The sequence below is a fragment of the Lacerta agilis genome, chromosome 4 (assembly GCF_009819535.1).
Source record: "Lacerta agilis isolate rLacAgi1 chromosome 4, rLacAgi1.pri, whole genome shotgun sequence".
NCBI classification, from domain to species: domain Eukaryota; kingdom Metazoa; phylum Chordata; class Lepidosauria; order Squamata; family Lacertidae; genus Lacerta; species Lacerta agilis.
In genome coordinates, this window is record NC_046315.1 from 6,671,270 (window position 1) to 6,694,087 (window position 22,818).

General features: G+C 42.4%; 1 protein-coding gene across 6 annotated transcripts in view; it reads left to right on the forward strand.

The window, feature by feature from the left end:
• FAM168A (family with sequence similarity 168 member A) overlaps nucleotides 1-22,818 on the forward strand; it is a 138,260-nt gene that overhangs the window by 44,749 nt on the left and 70,693 nt on the right. For all 6 annotated transcript variants that reach the window (XM_033145966.1, XM_033145965.1, XM_033145960.1 and 3 more), the window contains one exon: nucleotides 10,217-10,305. In XM_033145966.1, the coding sequence (XP_033001857.1) occupies nucleotides 10,236-10,305 (70 nt within the window). In that variant the 5' untranslated portion in view covers nucleotides 10,217-10,235. The remainder of the gene's footprint in view (nucleotides 1-10,216; nucleotides 10,306-22,818) is intronic.

Sequence of the window (22,818 nt, forward strand, 5' to 3'; positions counted from 1 at the left end):
ACAATCCTTAAGCAAGGTATATAACCTATTTAATTAAATCCAATGCAGATATATTTCTTACTTTCTTAATACATTCTTGTTTGAGTTCATATATTACACAGTCCTCGAATGTGGTTAAGGAAAGGTCCCTGGAAAAAAGGAAACAAATTGGGAGGCTATTTTAAAATAGCAAAAAGAGGCTGGGCAAGGACTTGTGGCATTGGTGACTGTCGCCCCTGCAGGAAAACATTGCAGTAGTTTCAAATTCTGGGATGAGAATCACCTTTTGCCAGTAACTACCAGTGCTGGGTGCTGGGAAACTTAAGTTACTGACTATGGCTGGGTTCAGGTGTAATGCTGAACTGTATTTAAATATAATGCACACAAACTCTGTGCTCGTGCATGTCTCTCTCCTTCGGTAACCCTGACCAAGAAATCAAATGTTTTCACTTCTGTTTTTCAACTAAGCATGGTTTGTTATGTGCAAACCAAGAACTATGGCTAGCCTCAACTATGACTTAGTCCAGCTCCCTTGGCCTGAAAACAAGATGAGTGCCACAACCCCATAGCCACCTTTGACTGGACTTAACCATCCAGGGGTCCTTTGCTTTATCTATATGAAAAGGCTCTCTAAATTCCAGTTAGTCAGAAGCAGAGCACGAGTTAGCATTGATGCAACAGCATAAAAAAATGTCTAATGAGATTTTAGGCTCCATGAATAGGACCATAGTTTTCAAGTCACTAGAAGTAATAGACCCCCTTTATTCTTCACCGATCCAATTTTCTCTGGAATACTGTGTCTAGTTCTGGGTGCTGCACTTTGACAAAAGATATAGATAAATTGGAATTGATTCAGAGGAGGGCAACTAAGATGGTCAACAATATGGAAAACCAGCCCTATGAGGAAAGGCTGAAGGATTTAGGATTGTTTGTTTAGCTTGGAGGAGAGAAAATTGAGGAGCAGCATATAACACTTTTCAAATCCCTGAAGAGCTATAATATAGAAACGGACAAAGGTTTATCCTCTACAGCTTGAAGGTCAAGACTAGATGTAATAGGCTTAAATAACAGAGAGCAGATTTGGCTTGAATGTTAGGAGCAACTTATTGATGATAAAGAGCAGTTTGAAAATGGAATCAATTGGCTAGGGAGGTGTTGGGCTCTCCCTAACTGGAGGTCTCCAAGCAGAAGATGCTCTTGTTATGGATTTGCTATACTGAAGTTACTGGAGTTAGACTAGATCACTAGATCAACCTTCACCAACTTGGTGTCGTCCAGCTGGTTTGGACTACAACTTCCATTAGCCCCAACCATCACTGTTGTTTCAGAGTCAGGTAGGTAGCCGTGTTGGTCTGACACAGTCAAAATAAAAAAAGGAAAAGGAAAAAAAACAGTCCAGTAGCACCTTGGAGACCAACTAAGTTTGTTCTTGGCATGAGCTTTCGTCTGCATGCACACTTCTTCAGATACACTGCATCAGAAGTCACCAGACCCATATATAGAAAGGGAGGTACCGCTCTGGCGGGAAGGTAAATGGCGTTTCCGTGTGCTGCTCTGGTTCGCCAGAAGTGGCTTAGTTATGCTGGCCACATGACCTGGAAAAACTGTCTGCGGACAAACGTTGACTCCCAGTAAAGCGAGATCAGCGCCGCAACCCCAGAGTCGTCCGCGACTGGACCTAACGGTCAGGGGTCCCTTTTCCTTTACCTTTAAAGCTATTTTTGGTCATCTGAATACTATCCCTTTCTTTTTCCTGTAGGACTAGTTGCAGTTGTTAACAGTCGTCAACAGGTTTATCATACCCATGGTGCCAATCACCCATCTCTTACTGTCCTCCTGAGAAAACCCCCACCCTACCCTCCCCCTATATATAAGGGTCTGGTAACTTCTGTTTCAGTGTATCTGAAGAAGTGTGCATGCATACAAAAGCTTATACCTAGAACAAACTTACCGGTAGTTGGTCTCTAAGGTGCTACTGGACTATTTTTTAATTTGTTGTTTCTGAGTTGAGGACAAAAAGCGGGGGAGACATCATTCAGAAGTCCTCTGCTTGTGTGAACAATGTTAGTGTGGGAGCCCTAAACTCACAGGGTTTTTTCTTTTTCTTTTTGCTGCAGTATACTAGCAATCTTTAGCATACTGCCTGTATTCTGTGTGTGTGTGTGTGTGTGTGTGTGTGTGTGTGTGTGTGTGTGTTCCATGTGAATGGAGACCCATGCCAGTGCAAAGTCTGGCCCACAGGCAAAAAATAATAATTTTATATTTAAATCGTTAACCTACCACATCTTATGCTCATTAGACTGTCTCCAAACAAAAGCCTAGCTATAAAACACGAACTATCATGGATCAGAGGTATAACATGAAGAAATTATACACAGGATAATTAAGTCTTTCTAGACACAATTATTCCTTTGGCAGCATGTGTGAAATACTTGGAGTAACCTATTGATTCTAATTATTAAAAGTAACTGAATTGCTGAATTTTTCTAAAACTGGCTTCTGGTAATGGGGATTAATATGAAATCAAACCATTATATTGAAAAGAAAAGAAATTGACCCCCATCCGTGCACAGCATCAGAATCTTTGATTTTTAAAAATCACTGTTGAATTTTTATCACTTGTAGTCACTTGTAGCATTGAGGACTTTGCTGAAAATGATAATGATAGATTTATGAACTAATGAGATTTAGGTGATTTTTTGATGGTGGTAGGATTTGAGGATGCTATTTTCACTGCAGTGTGGTTCAGTGCTGTTTGACAAGGAGCCTTCTTTATGGTCCAGCTTTCACTTCCATACACCACTACTGGGAAAACCATAGCTTTAACTAGATGGACCTTTGTTGGCAAGGTGGTGTCTCTGCTTTTTAAGATGCTGTCTAGGTTTGTCATTGCTTTTCTCCCAAGAAGCAGGTGTCTTTTAATTTTGTGACTGCTGTCACCATCTGCGGTGATCATGGAACCCAATAAAGAGTTGCAAAATGAATGTGCCAGCTCCTGGACTCTCTAGAAAGCCCTGCTGCGGAAATAAGGGAGTGCTTTACGAGGCTATGCTAAGATGTGTGGGTGGCCTGAGTACTGGTGACTTGTCCAAAGGCAACTTAGAGAGCTTTGTGGCTGAATCAGGATTTGAACCCAGATCTTCCAGATCTCATATTCTGCCCACTATACTTGGTGATAGCTACTTCACAGTCCTCTTGTGTAAAGTGGGACAGAGTAGACTATTTTCAGGTTTGAATGTTGTGGGAAAGGGCAGAGAGGACTTGGGGTTTGTTTCTCTGTGCTTTACTTCATTGTCTTCCCATCTTCTGATGCATATTTAGCGATCAAACCTTCAGGGCAGGCATTGTATATTTTGTGTTTGTGGAATGTAACGTTACTTCTCCTAAATCCTTGGAGTAGGCTTCAGGATTGCTGAACTGACCATCCCATAGACACTACTTCCATTCATTGTATCTGTGTGACAAAATAGGCTCCAACTTGGACTAGAGTAATTAAAAATACCCAATCACCATGTAATTTGCTTTTAATTATTAAATCTAGAGATGGAAAACTATCTAATGTGGTTAATAATTCTTCCTATACAGTACTTCTAATTTTTATTAGAAATGGGCCCTGTCAAACAAAATTATAGCGCTAATAATACTTTGTTTATATATAGTTCAAAAAGTACCTGGTATGGTGTACAGCACAATCAGGAAATTATATAATATAAATCAATAAAAAGTACAAGTGCAACTAATAGTCCATTTCTGAAAGCAATAACAAGGAACATAAAATGCGGCTAACACTTAAAAACAAAGCAACAGCTAAACAGCAGTAAGGGTAAAAGATGTTACGCATTTAAAAAGTTGGAGGCAATAAAATGGGATGTTTTAACATTTTGAATGCCTGCTGAAATAAAGGGTCTTTGAACTGCTTTATCTGTGCATAACTTACCCTAATTGGAATTTTACAAAATTATACTTAGGCTGTTGTTGTTTTTTGGTTACCTCTTTGCAACTCAGACACTTTGTAAAACTAAAAGGTGGAGTGGTGGATGTTTGGCTGCATAGCTGTGATTGCACGCAAAAAATGTGGTCCAATTTAAGCTGGAGGACCAAGTGGTATGAGATTCAAAGGAAGATGGCTGTTGGTCGTTCAGAGGCTGCAGGACCTTGGATAGCTCCAAGGTTGTCATCTTGCCTGTGTTCTTATCTACTTAGCTAAGCCCCACATTCACAGACTGTGGGTTGCCTCTTAGGGCTTGGAACCTGCCACCTCCAATGTTCAGGGTTGTTTGTAAGATGGGCCTCTGGTTGATAGCTTGGACATGCAGGAGATACCAGCTAGGGATGCCTGAGGAATTCTGACGTGAACAGGCCTGATCCCTGAATCCCGAAACATAATTACCCTTTGAATTTCACACTTCTCCAGATTTTGTAGTGCAGTGAAGTGGCCAACCTCAACTGGTGGATTTGGAGCAGTATGGTGCACAGCAAAATTGAAGACAGATTTAACCGATGGAGCATGGTTGGCCAGGAATCTCCCCACTGAAATGAACCAGAGTTGTGCAAGAGTAGGAAATGGTCCTGGTGGATTGTGAAAGAGAAGGAGCAGCATTTATTTTCTTCTTTGCACAGCCCTGGTGTAAGGCTCTGAGAATCAGCTGTGCCACACTCCCTTGTAACTTTCTCCAAATGGTCTAAAAGCGGAGAGGCAACTCAACCTCTCTTACTGCCTTATGAATGCCCCTGGATCTCCCATCTGCAGCTCTTGGTGATTGCTCAGCATAGCTTCCATTTTATCACACACAGCCTTTGAAGCGCACTATTGTTTAGCGAGGCGAGAGCATCCGAGTGTGACGCTGCAGCCACTTAATAGCGTGGAAAGTTCAAGTTGAGTGTTTACAGTGCTCCCTTTTCCCTTTCTCACGGCATATCCTTCATATCCACACACCCCTTCTCTCACCCCCTTTGACTGACACACGGGCCATTGAGTGATGGCGCGACCTCTGTTGTGTTGCTATTTACACTTCGCCTGAAGTAATTTCCTTTCGCCGGTGAGTGCTTTCACAGCAAAGATGCGATAGGAGAGTAACCAAGTTATGGTGGACAGGTTCCTGGAGGTTGCTCAACAGTAGGGATCTCTTAGGATTGTCCTGCTGGAATTCTTGCTCCTCTGGGTATTTGGCAGTTTCTAAGCAAAAATAGCACTGGAGCAATTCTACTATATGTCTTTTAGATCTGTCTTTTCTATTACATTCAGTCTCGCTCTGTTTTTAGTTGTGTGTTGTCTGTCCATTCCCATCGTGTCTGCGGTGCAAAGCTGCTATAATAAATTAAGTTTCAAGCCTGCATCTGCTTTAGTGGCTTCTTGCCACAAAAAATGTGTTTAGGCTTTAAGGCAGGGGTCAGCAAACTTACTGCGCCTTAGGCCGTTGTCTCCAGCGCCGACTGCACGGGGGGCTGGAGGGCGGGGGAGCGCACACCCATATGCGTGCACACACGCTATTTCCAGTGCACTTCCTGGTCGGAGGAGCACCGGAAATAGCTTGTGCGCATGTGCACTGGAAATAATGCTTGCACATGCGCACAAGCTATTTCCGGTGCTCCTCCGACCCAGAAGTGAGCAGCTGTGCTGTGCTGTGCCGGTAGGAGCAGGCAGCGGCCAGATAAGTGAGTCCCGCAGGCTGTATCTGGCCAGTGGGCCATAGTTTGGAGATCTCTGCTTTAAGATGTCCCAGGTTTCTTTGCTGTGTTTGTTGCATTGGACTGGCATAGCCCCTCTCCTAGATTTTACTTGTCTTTCTGACTTGTTTCTTCTTCCCTGCCTCTCCAATGCTAATGTGAAGTTGAAATATGTATTTGACTAGGTAGAAGTGTTGCAGAAACTATTTCAAGCAGATCCCATTTGGTGAAAACCTAGATTTTTGCATAAGCAATGTAGTAATCAGTTACTGAACAGAGAAACAAATGTTTCCAGTTCAACTGCTTGTCCACACTTGTAAAACAAAAATGATTTTGTAAATCCCGCTTTTAAATAGGTGACATGGTCGCATGGTCTAGTGAAACCAGTGCAGCAAATAAAATTTGCATCTAAAGACCTGTAGGTCAGGAATGAGCAAGGAATAGATTTGGATCTACCTAGTGCAGTGCTCTCCAACCTTCGATCCCCAGATGATGTTAGACTACAACTCCCATCATTCATGAGCTGGCTAGGGATGATGAGAGTTGTAGTCCATCAACGTCTGGGGATCCAAGTTTGAAAATCACCCTATAGAATATAGTAACCGAGGTATGTCTCCAGGTCTTCACGCGTCCTGGCCAGCACAGCAAATAAGTGGTGTGATTACATAGTACTTGTAAATATTACCTGGTGAGGCTTGTAACAAGAGAATATCCCTGCTGTGTTGCCTGTCGTTGTACCTTGATGGTGTGCTGAACCCCTCTCCAGCCTCGTAGCCGCTTGCTGGAATTGCTGGGTGTTCATAATTCTCAGACTTGATTCACTGTCTCTATTATGGTTGATCTCTTTTTAAAAAAACAAACAAACTTTATTTTCAATGCAAAATTACAACATAAAATATAAACAAAACAATATATTAATCAAAGAAAGAAAGAAAAAAGAAAGAACAACCACAAAAACGTAAACAAACATACATACACTTTGACACCCTTCCATCCTTTTGAGTCTTCAGCTTTTCATTTTATCTTAATTGTTGTGTTATATATATGTATATATATGTTATTTCTAGCTTTATACCTTTTATAACCATTTCTTCATTCCCTTGACCTTGCAAACTTCATTCATTACATACCAATATGTTAATTCCAGAACAATGTTTTTTCATATACTCTTTAACACAGTCCCATTCTTTTATTAATTGTTGATCTGATTGTCCTCTTAAGACTGCTGTTAACTTTGCGAAATCTATGTATTATGGTAGATTTCATGAGCCCATGAGCTGAGGATTGGAGGATCACCATGCAGACCAATGACAATGGCACTTTGTACTTTATGCAAGTTTTAGCTTTCCTGGAATCTCATCGTTTCTTAAGTGTCAATTTTGGGAGGAGGGGGCGTGACTGTTAAATTACTTCAGCATTGCATTTGTAGCATAGAAGTATCCATGATATTTCTCTTTGAGGTTATTCCTTTTTAAATCAAAAGACTCGTATCTCCAGGATTAAAAGATTCTATCTGTGAAGCACTCTGGTGGAGAATTTTAAATTCACACCAGTCAGGAAATTGAGACTTATGGTCCCTGCGGCAAAAGTAACGGCCACAGTGCATACATATATTATGGTGTAAACTTAATGGCTCTATAAATACAGTAGCAAAAAAATGCTGCAGACGGGCAAGAGTGCCAAGCTGCAAATGCTGAGAGGACCATAAACTTGGCATGTGTGACGTGTAAATCTTCGGCTGCAACGTTGTGTGGCGGATGAGACTCACAGGCAGCGAACACACATTTTTCCAGTTGCAAGGGGAGGCTTTTGCAAATATTCATTGATTAGGACTGTTGGAGTCTCTTTCCTGGCCATCCTCTCCACCCCCAAGTAATTTGCTTTTTTATAGCCTCCATCTTCTCCCTCTTTAAAGGTAAAGGTAAAGGGACCCTTGACCATTAGGTCCAGTCGTGGACGATTCTGGGGTTGTGGCGCTCATCTCGCTTTACTGGCCGAGGGAGCCGGCGTACAACTTCCGAGTCATGTGGCCAGCATGACTAAGCCGCTTCTGGCGAACCAGAGCAGCTCATGGAAACGCCGTTTACCTTCCCACCGGAGCGGTACCTATTTATCTACTTGCACTTTGACGTGCTTTCGAACTGCTAGGTTGGCAGGAGCAGGGACCGAGCAACGGGAGCTCACCCTGTCACGGGGATTCGAACCACTGACCTTCTGATCAGCAAGCCCTAGGCTCTGTGGTTTGACCCACAATGCCACCCTTCTCCCTCTTTAGAGAGCCGCTAATACAATGCTAACTTAGAAGTGGCAGGAAAGCTAATTAATTAAGCACTAATTGTCAAGCCAATTGTTGCCAGGCTTAACATTTGACTTGTTTACTATCTGGAAATAAAAAGGAAAAGAACTAATGATCTAACAAATTGCTCATCGCTCATAAATGTCCACATTGTTGTATGTATGAATGATTATTTTATGAAGTGAGCATCTTTCCCCCCTTTTTCTTTTAAAGGCAATCCAGAAGTGGTGTAAATGTGATGGGTATGATGTTTAAAATTGTCTAGGTAGCCGTGGAGACAAATGGTTTGCCTAATAAAGCTTAATGACTGATTTTTCCCTCCACTAATCAGAGCTAAGAATGTGCTTCATTAAGATAATTAACTGAGTAGTTGCTTAACTGTCAGCCCTAGACACAAATTCCCAGGTTCTTTGCTTTTCTCTAAATAAACGCCAGAGAGAAAAAAAGATCCTGGCTCCCTTTAATCATCTTTATTAGTAAGATAATGGGCAAAAGGGTTATTAATTTATTTTAAAGGCAGTTCTCTGCCTGGAACTGTGACTTTTCAGATAGAACGGAACATACTGTTGGTGTGCCAGCCAGAAAGAATATTTTAGTTCATATGTTGGTCTGGCAACAGAGAGATAAATTTGAAGCTAGTTTGTTGTTATGAAGAGCTGAGCTGCATCCAGCCAGACATTTAACACAAGTACTGGTAGGCCATCAAACCTTGGCACTTCCTCAGTGTTGCCAAAGCTTGAACCAGGGATCAGCAAACTTTTTCAGCAGGGGGCCAGTCCACTGTCCCTCAGACCTTGTGGGGTGCCAGACTATATTTTTTTTGGGGGGGGGGAAGAACAAATTCCTATGCCCCACAAATAACCCGGAGATGCATTTTAAATAAAAGGACACATTCTTCTCACGTAAAAACACGCTGATTCCCAGACCACCCACAGGCCAGATTTAGAAGGCGATCGGGCCGGATCCAGCCTCCGGGCCTTAGTTTCCCTACCCATGGCTTGAACTATAGAGCTGAGACCAAAATTCCACTCAGAATGCTCCCTGGATAGTTGGTTTAAAGGTATCTGGAAATCTGCATCTTTATGTGATTTGATTATTTGTTCCACTTGTACCTTCTCTCCCCACCCCCCAGCTCAGGGTGGCATAGATACCTGTTCTGACCTTTTAACCATAGTTAGTCAATTTGGGGATCATTCTGTTTGCTTGAGAGCTCACTTCCTTTCCATGATGTGTCACATCTACGTTGCAGCCATGGTTATCACTTGCCAGATTCTTTCCTAACAATGGCTTGCCAGTGGGATTGTGGAGCACTGAAACCATGATGCGTGACAGAATTTCCACCAATCCCTATTTCCCCCCTGGATATTTTAGAGTAATAATTGGTGTAAGTGAAGGCACCAGGCAAGTCTCCCTGGGGAGTGCATACCACAAATGGGGAGCCGCCCATTCTAGTGTTGCCACCCTCCAGACCTCTAGTGGAGGGGGCAAAGAAAGAAGGGCCTCAGGTGATGATGGCAGGGTCTGGGTTTGTTCATATTGGGGGAGGCAGTCCTGGAGGTATTGCAGTTCTGAGCTGTTTAAGGCTTCATTAGGTCAAACGAGCCCTTTGAATTGGGGCCGGAAACTAATTGGCAGCCAGTGCAGTCAGGTCAGGATCAGTGTAATATGGTCAAACTGCCTTGTCCCAGTGAGAAAGTTGGCTGCTGAATTCTGCACCAGCTGCAATTTCCGAACAGTCTTCAGAGGCAGTCCCATGTATAACGCACTGCAGTAGTTGAGTATCACAGCTGTGCAGAACCTCAAGCCCAGCGCTCTAGTTGCCACACAACAATAATAGTGTAATGAATGTTGCTTTATGATATGGGTATGATTTATTTCCCGTGAAATGAATCTTACACTCAGTGTACAACATGCACCTGTGGCCCAAACATTGTGGGGTTTTGGGGCCTCAACTCCCTGGCTTGGACTCCCCCTAGTGGAAGAGGGGAATTGTTCTTTCTGATTTCTCCCCAAGTACCATTTCATCGCAGTACTGAAAAACTCATTTCTCGCAATTCTTTCGCTGTAATTAGGAGGAAAGGTAAGTCACCCGTGAGAATGATTTAAGAGAATTAAGTGAACGCTCCAAAACTTGAATAACTGAGTAAGCTGTTGTCTTTTCGTTAATACTTATTTTTGCAGCTCTGTGTCATGAATCATAAACATAGTCCTTACCATCCTAATGCGAGGGTGGGAAATATTTTACAGTATTCACTTTCCCCCTTTCTCTTTCAGAGTTTTCACGTCTTCCACAATGAATCCAGTTTACAGCCCCGTTCAACCTGGGGCTCCTTATGGAAACCCTAAGAACATGGCCTATACAGGTAAGGTTGCTTATATTACCATGCTCAGAGGCCTAGTTCCCATGCAGGTGATGGAAGGTGGGGGCTAATCATACAATGCTCTTTAATACCCCCACCTCCACTCTCTGCATGTAGAAAGCTAGATCCGGGATGGCAGGTCTTAGCTGGGTTTTAGCCTTGTAAAGTTCTCTCTCTCTCTCTCTCTCTCTCTCTCTCTCTCTCTCTCTCTCTCTCTCTCTTTGTGTTTTGCAGCTGGTTAATTCAGATAAGCTGAACCCTCCCAGGAAGTGGGTTGCTATAACCAAGTTTTGTTGTTCTTCTGGGATCTTGTTGTTACCCCTGGAGTTTCCTTCAGTGCACCAGCTTTTCTTTGATAAGACTTCTCAGGCATGTTCTAATGTGATACTTCAATTTGTGCTTAACATTTGGTATGCCTACCCTATGGGATCTAATCACTTATCTTCAGTCTGCACACCTTAAAAAAGTCAGTGGTTTCTCTCTCTGCTGATGGCTGCTTCCTTCTGCATAAATAACTCTCTGTAGGTTACAGTGATGAACTTTGCCATGAATTAACAACTGATGTAACCTGTGAATATTGCGCAAGAAAACTCATTCATATGTTAGCAATTACATCTGCTGAAAATAGAAAATGTAAAAAAGCCCCTAACACAGTATTTAATGCAAGTGGTTTCTTGTTTTAGTTTCGTGCCCACGCCTCTCAACTTTATAAAGATTTCCTCATTAGGGTTCCTTAGTGAAAAACGCAGATAAAATTTCCTGTAATTATTGGAAGTTGTTTATGTTCTGCAACTGTATTGATGAATCAGCAGCTAGATTTGGAATATATGACATTTCCTTTTTCTTTTTCTATTACTGTGCCCTGTCAGCAACAGTAGACTTAGTAGCAGGACAACACCAGTCACTCTTGGAAGAAACTGTTTGTCCAAATCCTTTCCGGTTCCAATTCAGGCCTGGCTGAGGGATGAAAACTGTCTTGGTTGTTCTGTGGGGTGACGTTTGCTGAGAGGAAGATAAGGGATATGCAACCCTGTCGATTCTGTTAGACCAGGGGTCAACAACCTAAGGCTGATGGGCCACAAGCAGCCCACGGGGATCATTTAACCAGCCCACGAGCTGCCCCTGAACCAAGCCGCCCGGTTGGCGAGTCCCCACGCGCTGCGCTAAACCAGCACGGTGTGGGGACTCGCTTCTGCGGTGCTGGAAACCACGTCTGTGCAGACGCCAGAAAACGCGGGCGTGAGCACTTGTTTGCACATGCAATCTGGCCCACAGAGGGATCTCTGCTGGAGTGAACCGGCCCAGGCAAGGTAAACCTTGCTGACACCTGTGTTAGACCTTTTGATACATTTGGCCATGGTATCCTTCTGGATAGGCGGTCCAGGTTAGGTGTGGGAGGTGCTGTTTGGCAGTGATTCTCTTCCTACTTGGATGGTTGTTTCCTGAAGGTAGTGCTGGGAGATTACAGCTCAGCCCCTTGGCTGTCATACAGCCCCTACTGTCAGAAATTTTTTCCTGATGTTTACTCGGAATCTCCTTTTTTGTAACTTGAATCCATTGGTACTGGTCCTAACCTCCAGAGCGGCGAAAAACAAGCTTGTTCCATCTTCCACATAGCTTTTTATTCTGTGGTTTTATTTTATTATGTAATAATAATAATAATAATAATAATAATAATCTACTTATTTAGTCAAAACAAAATAAAAAATAAAAAAATTCCTTCCAGTAGCACCTTAGAGACCAACTAAGTTTGTTCTTGGTATGAGCTTTCATGTGCATGCACACTTCTTAGCTCATATCAAGAACAAACTTACCGGTAGTTGGTCTCTAAGGTGCTACTGGAAGGATTTTTTTAATTTTGTATTTTGTTTTGACTATGGCAGACCAACACGGCTACCTACCTGTACTTATTTCGTGTAAGCCACCCAGAGAACTTGATATTATGGGGTGGCATGTTGTTGTTTAGTCATTGTCGTATCCGACTCTTCGTGACCCCATGGACCAGAGCACGCCAGGCACTCCTGTCTTCCACTGCCTCCCGCAGTTTGGTCAGACTCATGTTAGTAGCTTCGAGAACACTGTCCAACCATCTCGTCCTCTGTCGTCCCCATCTCCTTGTGCCCTCCATCTTTCCCAACATCAGGTTCTTTTCCAGGGAGTCTTCTCTTCTCATGAGGTGGCCATGCAGGTGCAGGGCCACCCAAGATGGACCTGTCATAGTGGAGAGTTTTGACTAGACATGATCCACCTGGAGCAGGAACTGGCAAGCCACTCCAGTATCCCTGCCAAGAAAACTCCATGGGATGGCATACACACACACCATAAATAGGTACAGTGGTACCTTGGTTCCTGAATGGCTGAGTTGTCGAAAAAAATGGCTCCTGAATGCCACAAACCTGGAAATAAGTGTTCTGGTTTATGAATGTTTTTTGGAAGCCAAACATCTGATGCGGCTTCCGATTGAGTGCAGGAAGCTCCTGCAGCCAATCGAAGCCGCACCTTGGTTTTCGAATGGTTTCTGGAGTCGGACTCCCAGAATGGATTAAGTTCGAGAACCCAAGGTACCACTGTAATAGAAAATGGGGCCAGTATCTTTCTGTCCTAGATCTCTTGGTCACTTTGCAGACAGGAGTGATGCTCAACTGTTCTGGGATGCTTATATTCCTGCACCAGTTGCCACAATATAACAGACTATTGTTAAGTCTACAACTGCCATGTTGTAGCTCTTGAAAGAAGCTGCCATGTGTCCTACAGAGCCTGGTTGTTTTGTTTGGAAGTGTCTTCATTCCTGCTGCCGCAGCCGGGAGCAAGAGACTGTCTCTGAAAAACCTTCTCAGTAGGAAGTTAGGAAGATGGGCATTTTGACCAATGCCAGTTGGCATGAAGGGACCTAAAATATGAGCTGAGCATCTAGTGCATAGAAAGGTGAAGGAATGGGGCAGCTTAAGAGGTGCAGATACCTGGGGAGAGAGAGAACCTGAGGAGGAATGATGTAATGGCTGGTGATCCATATAAATTGCATAAGAGGCAAACCTGCACAGGATCTGGAAACAGAACGATATATTGGAACAGACAGAGTGTTCCAGCAGAAAATCAGGAAATGGCTATAAGGGAATAAGAGTTCAGGAGAGGCTGAGAATAAGCATTCATGTCATGTCAGAGCTTGGTTCTTTGTGTGTCTTTGTAAAATGCATGAAGATAAATGTTGTTTAATAGCATTAAAATATGTTAACCTGCTAAACGTAGAAGACAAGCTTATGGGGCTCTGATAATCTAATGTGTTCTGTAGGCAGCTGTATAAAAGATATGCATTTAAAACTTATTTCAGACTCATAGGGCACAATAGGAAAATAGGAAGTTTTGTTTGTGGCATTGGCTGCTGAAGGAGAAAAGGGCTTTATTTACTAAAATAACAAATAACCCTGTTGCATTTAGACTAACAAAGGTGCCACAAGACATATCTGTAGCTGACAAAGGTAGCACTCAGTCTCCTTGCATTTGTAAGCACTTGTTTTCTCTCAAGTGATGCAGTATACATTTTGTTCAGAGTTTTCCATGAATTATCTTCCTCTGGCTGAGGTTGTATATTGAATAGCTTTTTTTTTATCTCCTTATTTCGATGTGCTTTCTCCTTCAAATTCAGCATTATTATTCGTGCTGAATCTATATTGTGAAATAGCGTGAAGCAAAATGGCTGGAATGATGCTGAAATGTTGACTGAGCCTTATGTATTGGAATGGATTGTTGCCCTCCTTTTGCATGACTGCAGTTTAGCAAAAATGTCAAACGCCTTGGCTTTACTCTGCCTGCATGTCAGTGACAGGTAACTGCTCTGTCTGTCTTAACATCCGATGAATCAAATGAGCTATATGAATTGATTACACCAAAGTGTTTTATTTTATCTACCTCGTCTTTTGAAAGGGTAGGCTGCAATTTGAGTAGCTGTTGGTCCAAATAAAAGGCTATTTACTCACTTTCAGGACCAACACTGTTCCAGTGACCTGCTGAAAACCCTAGTGCTCTATCTAATTTGAATTTATTTAAAATAGATAAGTCCCCCTCCCCAAAAGCAGGGATGGAGAAGCTAGTATCCTCTAGATCAGACATAGGCAAACTACAATTCCCATCACCCCTAGCTAACAGGACCAGTGGTCGGGGATGATGGGAATTGTAGTCCCAAGCATCTGGAAGGCCGGAATTTGCCTATGCCTACTCTAGATATTGTTGGGCTCCCATAAACTCCATCCAACATGGTTAATGGCTCAAGGATAGTGGGATTTGCAGTCAGGCAACATGTAGAGGGCCACATCTCTCCCTATCTGTTGTAAAGGATGTGCAGTCCTCATATGATGGTTAAAGAGTGATGCTCCAATTCTCAATATAGTGTATATACAATCGGTAAGCTTATCACAGTTTAAATAACCCGAGCCAGGACGAGACAACTGCACAGCTAGTTGAACACACCAAAGAGTTCTTAGTGTTTGTGTTCTTTGTGCACCCTGCCCATTGCTTCATAATAAGTTGTTTGTGACACTAAGGAGACTTAAAAAAAAAAGATATATGATATGATGTGATAATGAGATTTGAGGTGCCAAGAAGAAATACAACCCCCCCCCCCCAAACACACACACACACACACACCACTGGGTATGGCTAAATTATAGGATGTACTTAAAATAACTATTTGAATCCAACTGATTGATAATATTTACAGGTGTGGCAAGGAGGCTGCTGTTGATGCTGTTTGCCATAGCGTACAACATTGATGTTATATCAAAATGTCAGCGGGGGTGGGGGTTATTGGGTTGTTTTTATTTGGATTATGTATTTTGTGGTTTTATATTTTGATTTTATTCTGTGAACCTTCCTGAGACCTCTGGCTTTAGGGTGGTGTATAAATTCATTTAAACAAACAAACAAACAAACAAACAAATCATGTGCATTGTGTATAATGCTGTGATCCAGAGGGTGGGATGTAAAACTAGCTCAGATCTGCACAACATGGCCTACTGCATTGGGTTGGCAATTAGCTTGGGGACACCAGTGAAACAGCACAAGATGCAAGAGGTGTGTCCCAAGACCCCCTACTAATACCGCAAAATATTATGTTTGGTGCAACTTAAATTTAGTGCGGTTCTTGGATTCCACCGACTGAGCCATGTCTGATCTGATAGCTTCATCAGCATCCTCTGAGACCGCCCAAGGCATTTTATATGCTGGCTTTACCAATCTGAAATTAATATACATATATATAAAGTTTGTATCCTTTGAATGAGTTACCTATGAAATATGTTGGAATAGAGGATGTAGTCTCTGTATGCACATGCTTTCTCCATGCATAATGTTCCAAGGGAACCCTGAGCTTACCCTTGCGGTCTTATGATGCAGTCAAATGCCACAACTATGTTGCTTTGGCTAACATGCTATAACATGGGCTCCTCGATCAATCTTTCCAAGATTATGGAACGTAAAGGTGAATTAATTTAGAGGCCATAGCAAAATGTTTTTAGGTATGTTAGTATCTGGTTCCATTTTATATTTTTCTATATCCTGCTTCTATTTTTTTTAAAATTAAAATTATTATTAAAAGAGAGTGCTTCAGTGAAAAACCGGGGGGGGGGGGATATGCTTTGATAAAGTATTGTGAGCAGTTACAGAAAATAAAACCCGATGCCAGCCAGCAAACACACACACACACACACACACACACACACACACAAAACAACATACACACAGTACGTTCCTGAGCACAATTCAAAGTGTTGGTGCTGACCTTTAAAGCCCTAAATGGCCTCGGTCCAGTATACCTGAAGGAGTGTCTCTACCCCCATCGTTCTGCCCGGACACTGGGGTCCAGTGCTGAGGGCCTTCTGGCGGTTCCCTCACTACGAGAAGCCAAGTTACAGGGAACTAGGCAGAGGGCCTTCTCAGTAGTGGCACCCGCCCTGTGGAATGCCCTCCCACCAGATGTCAGAGAAAAAAACAACTATCAGACTTTTAGAAGACATCTGAAGGCAGCCCTGTTTAGGGAGGCTTTTAATGTTTAATAGATTATTGCATTTTAATGTTCTGTTGGAAGCCGCCCAGAGTGGCTGGAGAAACCCAGCCAGATGGTATAAATAATAAATTATTATTATTATTATTATTATTATTATTATTATTATTATTATTATTACTACTACTACTACTACTACTACTTATGAGTGTTTATGTGAAGATGCCATGTTTGCTGATTCAGGTATTTGAAACAAACACCATTTAAAAGTTTAGGATCCTTTGCTTTCTTTCTGGACCCCGATTTGGATGAGCCCGAAGCTCCCATTTACTGCCCTCATCTTCCCATTCAGCAAATATTCTGTGGAGTATCAGCCATTCTGTTACCTAATTCTATTGCCATGGATTTGTGGAGGGCCAGAGGACTAACCTCATCATAATGAACTCAAAGGTGCTCCCCAGGGCATCCCATAATATAATTTAGCTCTTCTAGTAAGAGCCGCAATTTGATCTATTTCTCTTTGCCATTGAGTGGCGATAGTAATTAAATAGTGATGTTTTGAAAAATCAGCAGAGGTAACTTAGCTGGATAAAGCATTCACCAATAAATGCACTCATAATTTTTTCCCTGTTGATGAAGTGTCTCCTTGATTCAACAGGAAAAGTATATTGACAGGGCTAGAAAAATAATTCTAGTGTCTAGGCAGTGCCAGCATCAATCTTTCATGCACTCGACTTGCAGAAGCTTGAATAAATATTTCAAAGTAGTAAGACTCAGCATTAAACTTCTACGAGTTCACACACCTGGGATTTTTCCAGCCTTGCATATTGAGCAACTATGAAGTTCTTTTCTCTTTACATTGCATTAATGAGTGTGTGCGGCATTTAAAGAAATATCCCAGCATGATACTTGAACATATGTATGTATTGATGATTTCACTTGTCTTAGGTAGTGAAATGGCAGTTGTAATAGTGGTGGCAGTAGTAGTAGTATTGAGTGTGTGGTTTTTTATTATTAGTATTATTTATATGCCACCCATCTGACTGAGTTGCCCCAGCCATTCTGGGCAGCTCCCAACCAAACTTGAACTTGAACTTACTATTTGAGCCTCTTTTGAGCAAGTCATGACATGACCTCTCAGCCTAATCTATCTTGTGAGATACCTGTAAATAATCAGAGCCCTGTTGGATCAGACCAAAAGCTGGTCTAATCCAGCTTCCTTTGTTCACAGTGGCCAACCAAAGGCCTGTTGGAAACCACAAGCCGCCTTTGTGCAACCCTTTATCTTTCTAGAAAGCGTGGGCCAAATTTCCACAGTGGGTGGTTTTGTTTGTCTCCGACCAGTGTCACACTCTGGCTCCTTGGCACCAGAATATATCCCCATAGGAGACAATGCAGGATTTAAGAGAGAGCAGATAACAAAGGTTTATTCAGGAGAGGTATGCTGAAGGCTCCTCTTCAAACGTCTGCTAATTTCAGCTATTTGCAGTTGTAGGCTTATTATTTCCTCCCCCCTCCAGTGGCTGCAATCCACCTGAAGCATCTTTTGTTTTCACTAGCAGAATTGAGAGAGGTAAGAGGGTTGAGGTTTGATAGGTGGGAGAGTCAGCCTGCTAAGATGTCTAGGAATGAAGCTGTTGGCTCTGTTGAGTGCTTTTGAGCAAAACTGTATGGAATTGAGGGACCAGATGAATGTGCATTCCAGCTAATCAGGTACTCAAATGACCTTTATTTGCCCTGTTGGAGGTCCCGGGGAGAGATGGAATCGCTTGAAAAGAAAATGGAAGGCAAATTCAAACACGGAAATGCTTAACAAGGTCCCCAGGAATGTAAGTGAATGCACAAAAGGCAGGAAAACTTAGATGTTGCCAGTGTGAGAAGCCATACACAGAGCACTGATGAATCAATTGAACCACTAGAGTCCTTAGATGTTTGTCTTGGCTGCCCAGGAGGCAAAGAGTTGTCATAAGAGTGGCTTTTATTTTAAAAACCATGAAACAGAAAACTTCAGGATGGAGAAGAAAAGCCCAGGCACAAAATATATCAAAAGCTCTTCATGTCCTACCATTTTTCTTGCATGGGGTGAGCTAAATCTGAATTACAAAAGAGAACAGAACTATTTTTTTTGTTGCCTAAAGATCCCTCAACATTTTAATGAAAAAGACTCCCATTTATTCATATGAGAAATATCTGTGCTGTTATCGTAAGACTGTTCATGCTGGGCTGAGGCAACAGTCCACATAATCAGCCGCATCAAGGATTTTCACAACTCTAGGCCAGGTGACATTTCCTGTCCGTTAGCAAGTCCCCGGAATTCTTAAAAACCAGCGTTTTGGAATGACAAAATCCACATTAGCAAGGGGCGGGGGAGGAGCACAACAGCACCAACGGCAGCAAGAGCAGGCAGAGGACTGGGAAAGGAGGTCTTGGAAAAGCAGCATTTGCTACCATCAAACAGAGCCACATGTCATGCCCATAGCAGCAGCTCCCACCCACCCCGGTCAGGCTTGGGGTCTGGTTTCATTACAGGCTGCAGCCAAGGGTCATGTGGGTCAGAGGCAGAAGGCATGGATGGGCTAGTGGTCAGACAGTGGATTTGGCAAACAAGAGGAAAGACGCAGTCAAAAGCACACTTGTGGTCTAACACCAGGTTGGATGAACAAACACCTAAGTTCTAGAGCAGGCTTCCTCAACCTTGGCCCTCCAGATGCTTTTGGCCTACAACTCCCATGATCCCTAGCTAGCAGGACCAGTGGTCAGGGATGATGGGAACTGTAGCCTCAAAACATCTGGAGGGCCGAGGTTGAGGAAGCCTGCTCTAGACTATGGTTTGAAGGCCCATGAAGCTAAGCAGGCCTGGATGGGCGACTGCCTGGGAGCCACGTGTGCTATAAACATACAGATAACATGGAACAATAAAGTATAAATACATTATCATAGTCTTCTTTTAAATGAACATGAAACAAAATTACCAAAGTGCTTTTTTGTAGAAACATATACAGAAATGTGAAATATATGAAATACATATATGACTGTGTCTCTTCTGAACTGGTCTTTGACCGTAATAATAAATTATTACTAGTACTATTACTATGTGTGTGTCTCAAGAAAACATATTTAACACAACCAAAATAAAAACAGGACACTTAAAGATGATACAGCCTCCCCCCCCCCCAAATTGAGAACAATAAAAACCTGATTAGTAAAACTCAAAATGTCGTCTTTAAAACCCTCTCTTTAACAATATATGCAGAGATAGCTAAATCACAATCATGAAAATAAACAGACAATTTTTAGTGACGCATTGGACCTATTATATAAACTGGAATCAGCTGCCTGTGCAGTCAGGTACTACTAATGAAACCAGTTTTCTGAAGATGAGAGGTTTTAGCAGGTGCATTGTTTAAGCTAAATGGAACGGAATGAAGAGATGATTTTAACCGCTTACTGGTATAAAGTACCTAGAACTAAATAAATAGGTGGTATGTTAGAAAACCTGGAAACAAGCAGAGGAGAAACATTGAAGGAGAAAATCCTACATGTGTGTTCACAGCAAAGAGAGGAAATCCACTTCATCGAGGAGTTAAACTGTAGGACCCAGTGCAGCTCCCTCTTCACCAGCAATTTGACAGCCAGCTGATGTACATTTTTAATGGTCTCAAGGATGCGTGGTGATTGGTGTGGTGACACTCGAAATGCACCACCAGAAGAGCGCCAGATCTACAAGTGCAGATGTTGCCAAGTGTTTTCAAAGCTCTGACCAATGTAAAGATTTTCACATGAGCATTTGATGGCATAAACCAATGAGGGCAGCCAAAAGTAGTAAAGTTTTTGTGCATTTTAATGGTCAGCTGGACTACTTGTTCTGAATCGAAACAATTTCCACACTGGCGATGTCCATAAGGTGCCCAAGTGGGCTGTTGAACTATGCACATCATTACAAACCAACCAGTCTTTGCAATTCCTGGCTCTTTTATAAGCATTTAGAAGTTTCTTTTCATGGCTGCTACATTGCGTAGCAAGTGCCTATATATATATATATATATATATATATATATATATATATATATATATAGTGCACTGCAAAGATTTGCTTACATAATCACAAGTAAAGCTGCAAGTGACTGACTCTATTCTGGGCACTTTTTGAAGCTTTCTGAACCGAGCACATTCCTATTTGAGCTCAAAGCTTTGGATTTGGTTGATGTAATTATGTTCTTAGAATAGTCTCTGCTCAAAAGAGAAACCTGTACTTGCAAGGCCCCTGCGCTGAAATCTCTTAAATTAGCACAGTTACATCTGAGTGGAAGGAATTGCCCAAAAAGGAAATTCTGTGTAATCATAATATGGTACAGATAGCTGTCAGATCTTAGATGGACATTTTAATCTGTTTACTCCCTGTATAGTCCGATGCTGAAATACACTCCTTTAATCAGTATCTTCAGTTGAGAGAGCAAAACATCTGAATTCCACTGTTGAACTCTCTGTTTACTTTTTTGGCTAGAACTTGGTGCTAGTCGATAGGCTAAATCCCTGCCCTGCCCGGGTTCAGATCACCTGTTCAAGGTCTTCTGCAGACTAGAAGGCTAGAAACACGCTCTCCTTACCACAAGAGAAAGGCGAGGTGCTTAGGATTCAGGGGCAGATTGTGCAAGTTCCAGCTTGGTGACATTTGTGGAGAATTTCAGCCTCATTGACCTTGATTCTCTTTAGCGCACGGGAGTGCATTTTTGCATCTGTTGTTCACAGCGTTACAAACCTGTGCCTTAATTCTGGTTTGCAGCGTAACTTTACAAATGATTTCCCAGGGGAATGTGCTGTGCTGCTGGCCCCAATTAAAACAAAGGGTGAGAGGGAAAACTGCTGGCTCTTATGCCTTCTGGTGTTCAAGCAGCCTAATCCTCTCCTTTTAATAAACAAAACAAAAAAAGATTATTTGAGGATCTTACAAGGGCAAGCACATTGTGTTCCTCTGTTCCTTTTTTTAATGATAACTATGAATGACTCACAGCTTTGAGGCTTCACAGGTAAAAGCCACAGTAGGGGGTGTGTGTGTGTGTGTGTGTGTGTGTGTGTGTGTTTTCCTTGTCTTGAGGATGGCTTTGAGCAGGGTCAGGCAATTGTTTAGTCTCCCCAGCCAACAAGTCCAGTCACTTGTCCAGTCGCTCTGTACTTGTTCCTTGATCTCAGGCCAGTTTTTTTGCTGATATGATCAGCTATATTGACCCTTCCAACTCTACAGTTCTGTGATTCTATGAATTGATCACTGTAATGTATTAGAGCAGGGAACAGCAGACTTTTTCAGCAGGGGGCCGGTCCAATGTTCCTCAGACCTTGTGGGAGGCCGGACTTTGTTATGGGGGGGGGGGGAATGAACGAATTCCTATGCCCCACAAATAACCCAGAGATGCAATTTAAATAAAAGCACACATTATACTCATGTAAAAACATGCTGATTCCCAGACTGTCTGCGGGCTGGATTGAGAAGGTGATTGGGCTGCATCCGGCCCACAGGCCTTAGGTTGCCTTCCCTTTATTAGAGGCAGCGATGCCTTTGAGGACGACTTGCAAAATGCAGTTGGATCACAATACCATTGGGTTGTTGACTAAAACTGATCAGTGGGAATATAAATCTCCTTGTTGCTGAAATAACTTCACTAACTCCCAGATACTTTACAGGCCCAGTGCTTTTTGACTAACCTACAGAACCTGTAGGAATGCCTTCTCCCCAGAACAACCTGCCCTGTGTATTATGGCAATCTTTGGACAGTTAACAGGTAGGTAGCCTTGTTGGTCTGCCATAGTCAAAACAAATAAAAAAATGAAAAAAAAATCCTTCCAGTAGCACCTTAGAGATCAACTGTTTGTTCTTGGTATGAGCTTTCGTGTGCATGCACACTTCTTCAGATACACTGAAACAGAAGTTATAAGGGTCTGGTGACTTCTGTTTCAGTGTATCTGAAGAAGTGTGCATGCACACGAAAGCTCATACCAAGAACAAACTTAGTTGGTCTCTGAGGTGCTACTGGAAGAAATTTTTTAATTTTAATTTTGTTTAATCTTTGGACAGTTTCCCTCAGGGACTCCTGCTATCTGAGGCAAGGTGGCAGTTACCAGAGAGACCTATTTGTGTGATGTGAAATTTCTTTCCAACGGAGATTTGCCTGGCAGCATCATTATTATTTTTTGCACCAGGCAAGGACATATTTCTTCTCCCAGTCTCTTAAAGTATTTGTTTCCCTGCTGCAAGTGACTCTATGCTACTTTCAATTGGGTTTTTGTTTTTTGTTTTGCGTTGCGATCTTTATAGTGGTTTGGTATGGTAAAAAAAAAAAAGGTAAAGGACCCCTGGATGGTTAATTCCAGTCAAAGGCGACTCTGCGGTTGTGGCGCTTATCTCGCTTTCAGGCCGAAGGAGCCAGTGTTTGTCCACAGACAGTTTTCTGGGTCATGAGCCAGCATGACTAAACCGCTACTGGCGCACGGAGGACCGTGACAAGTGCCAGAGTGCATGGAAACAC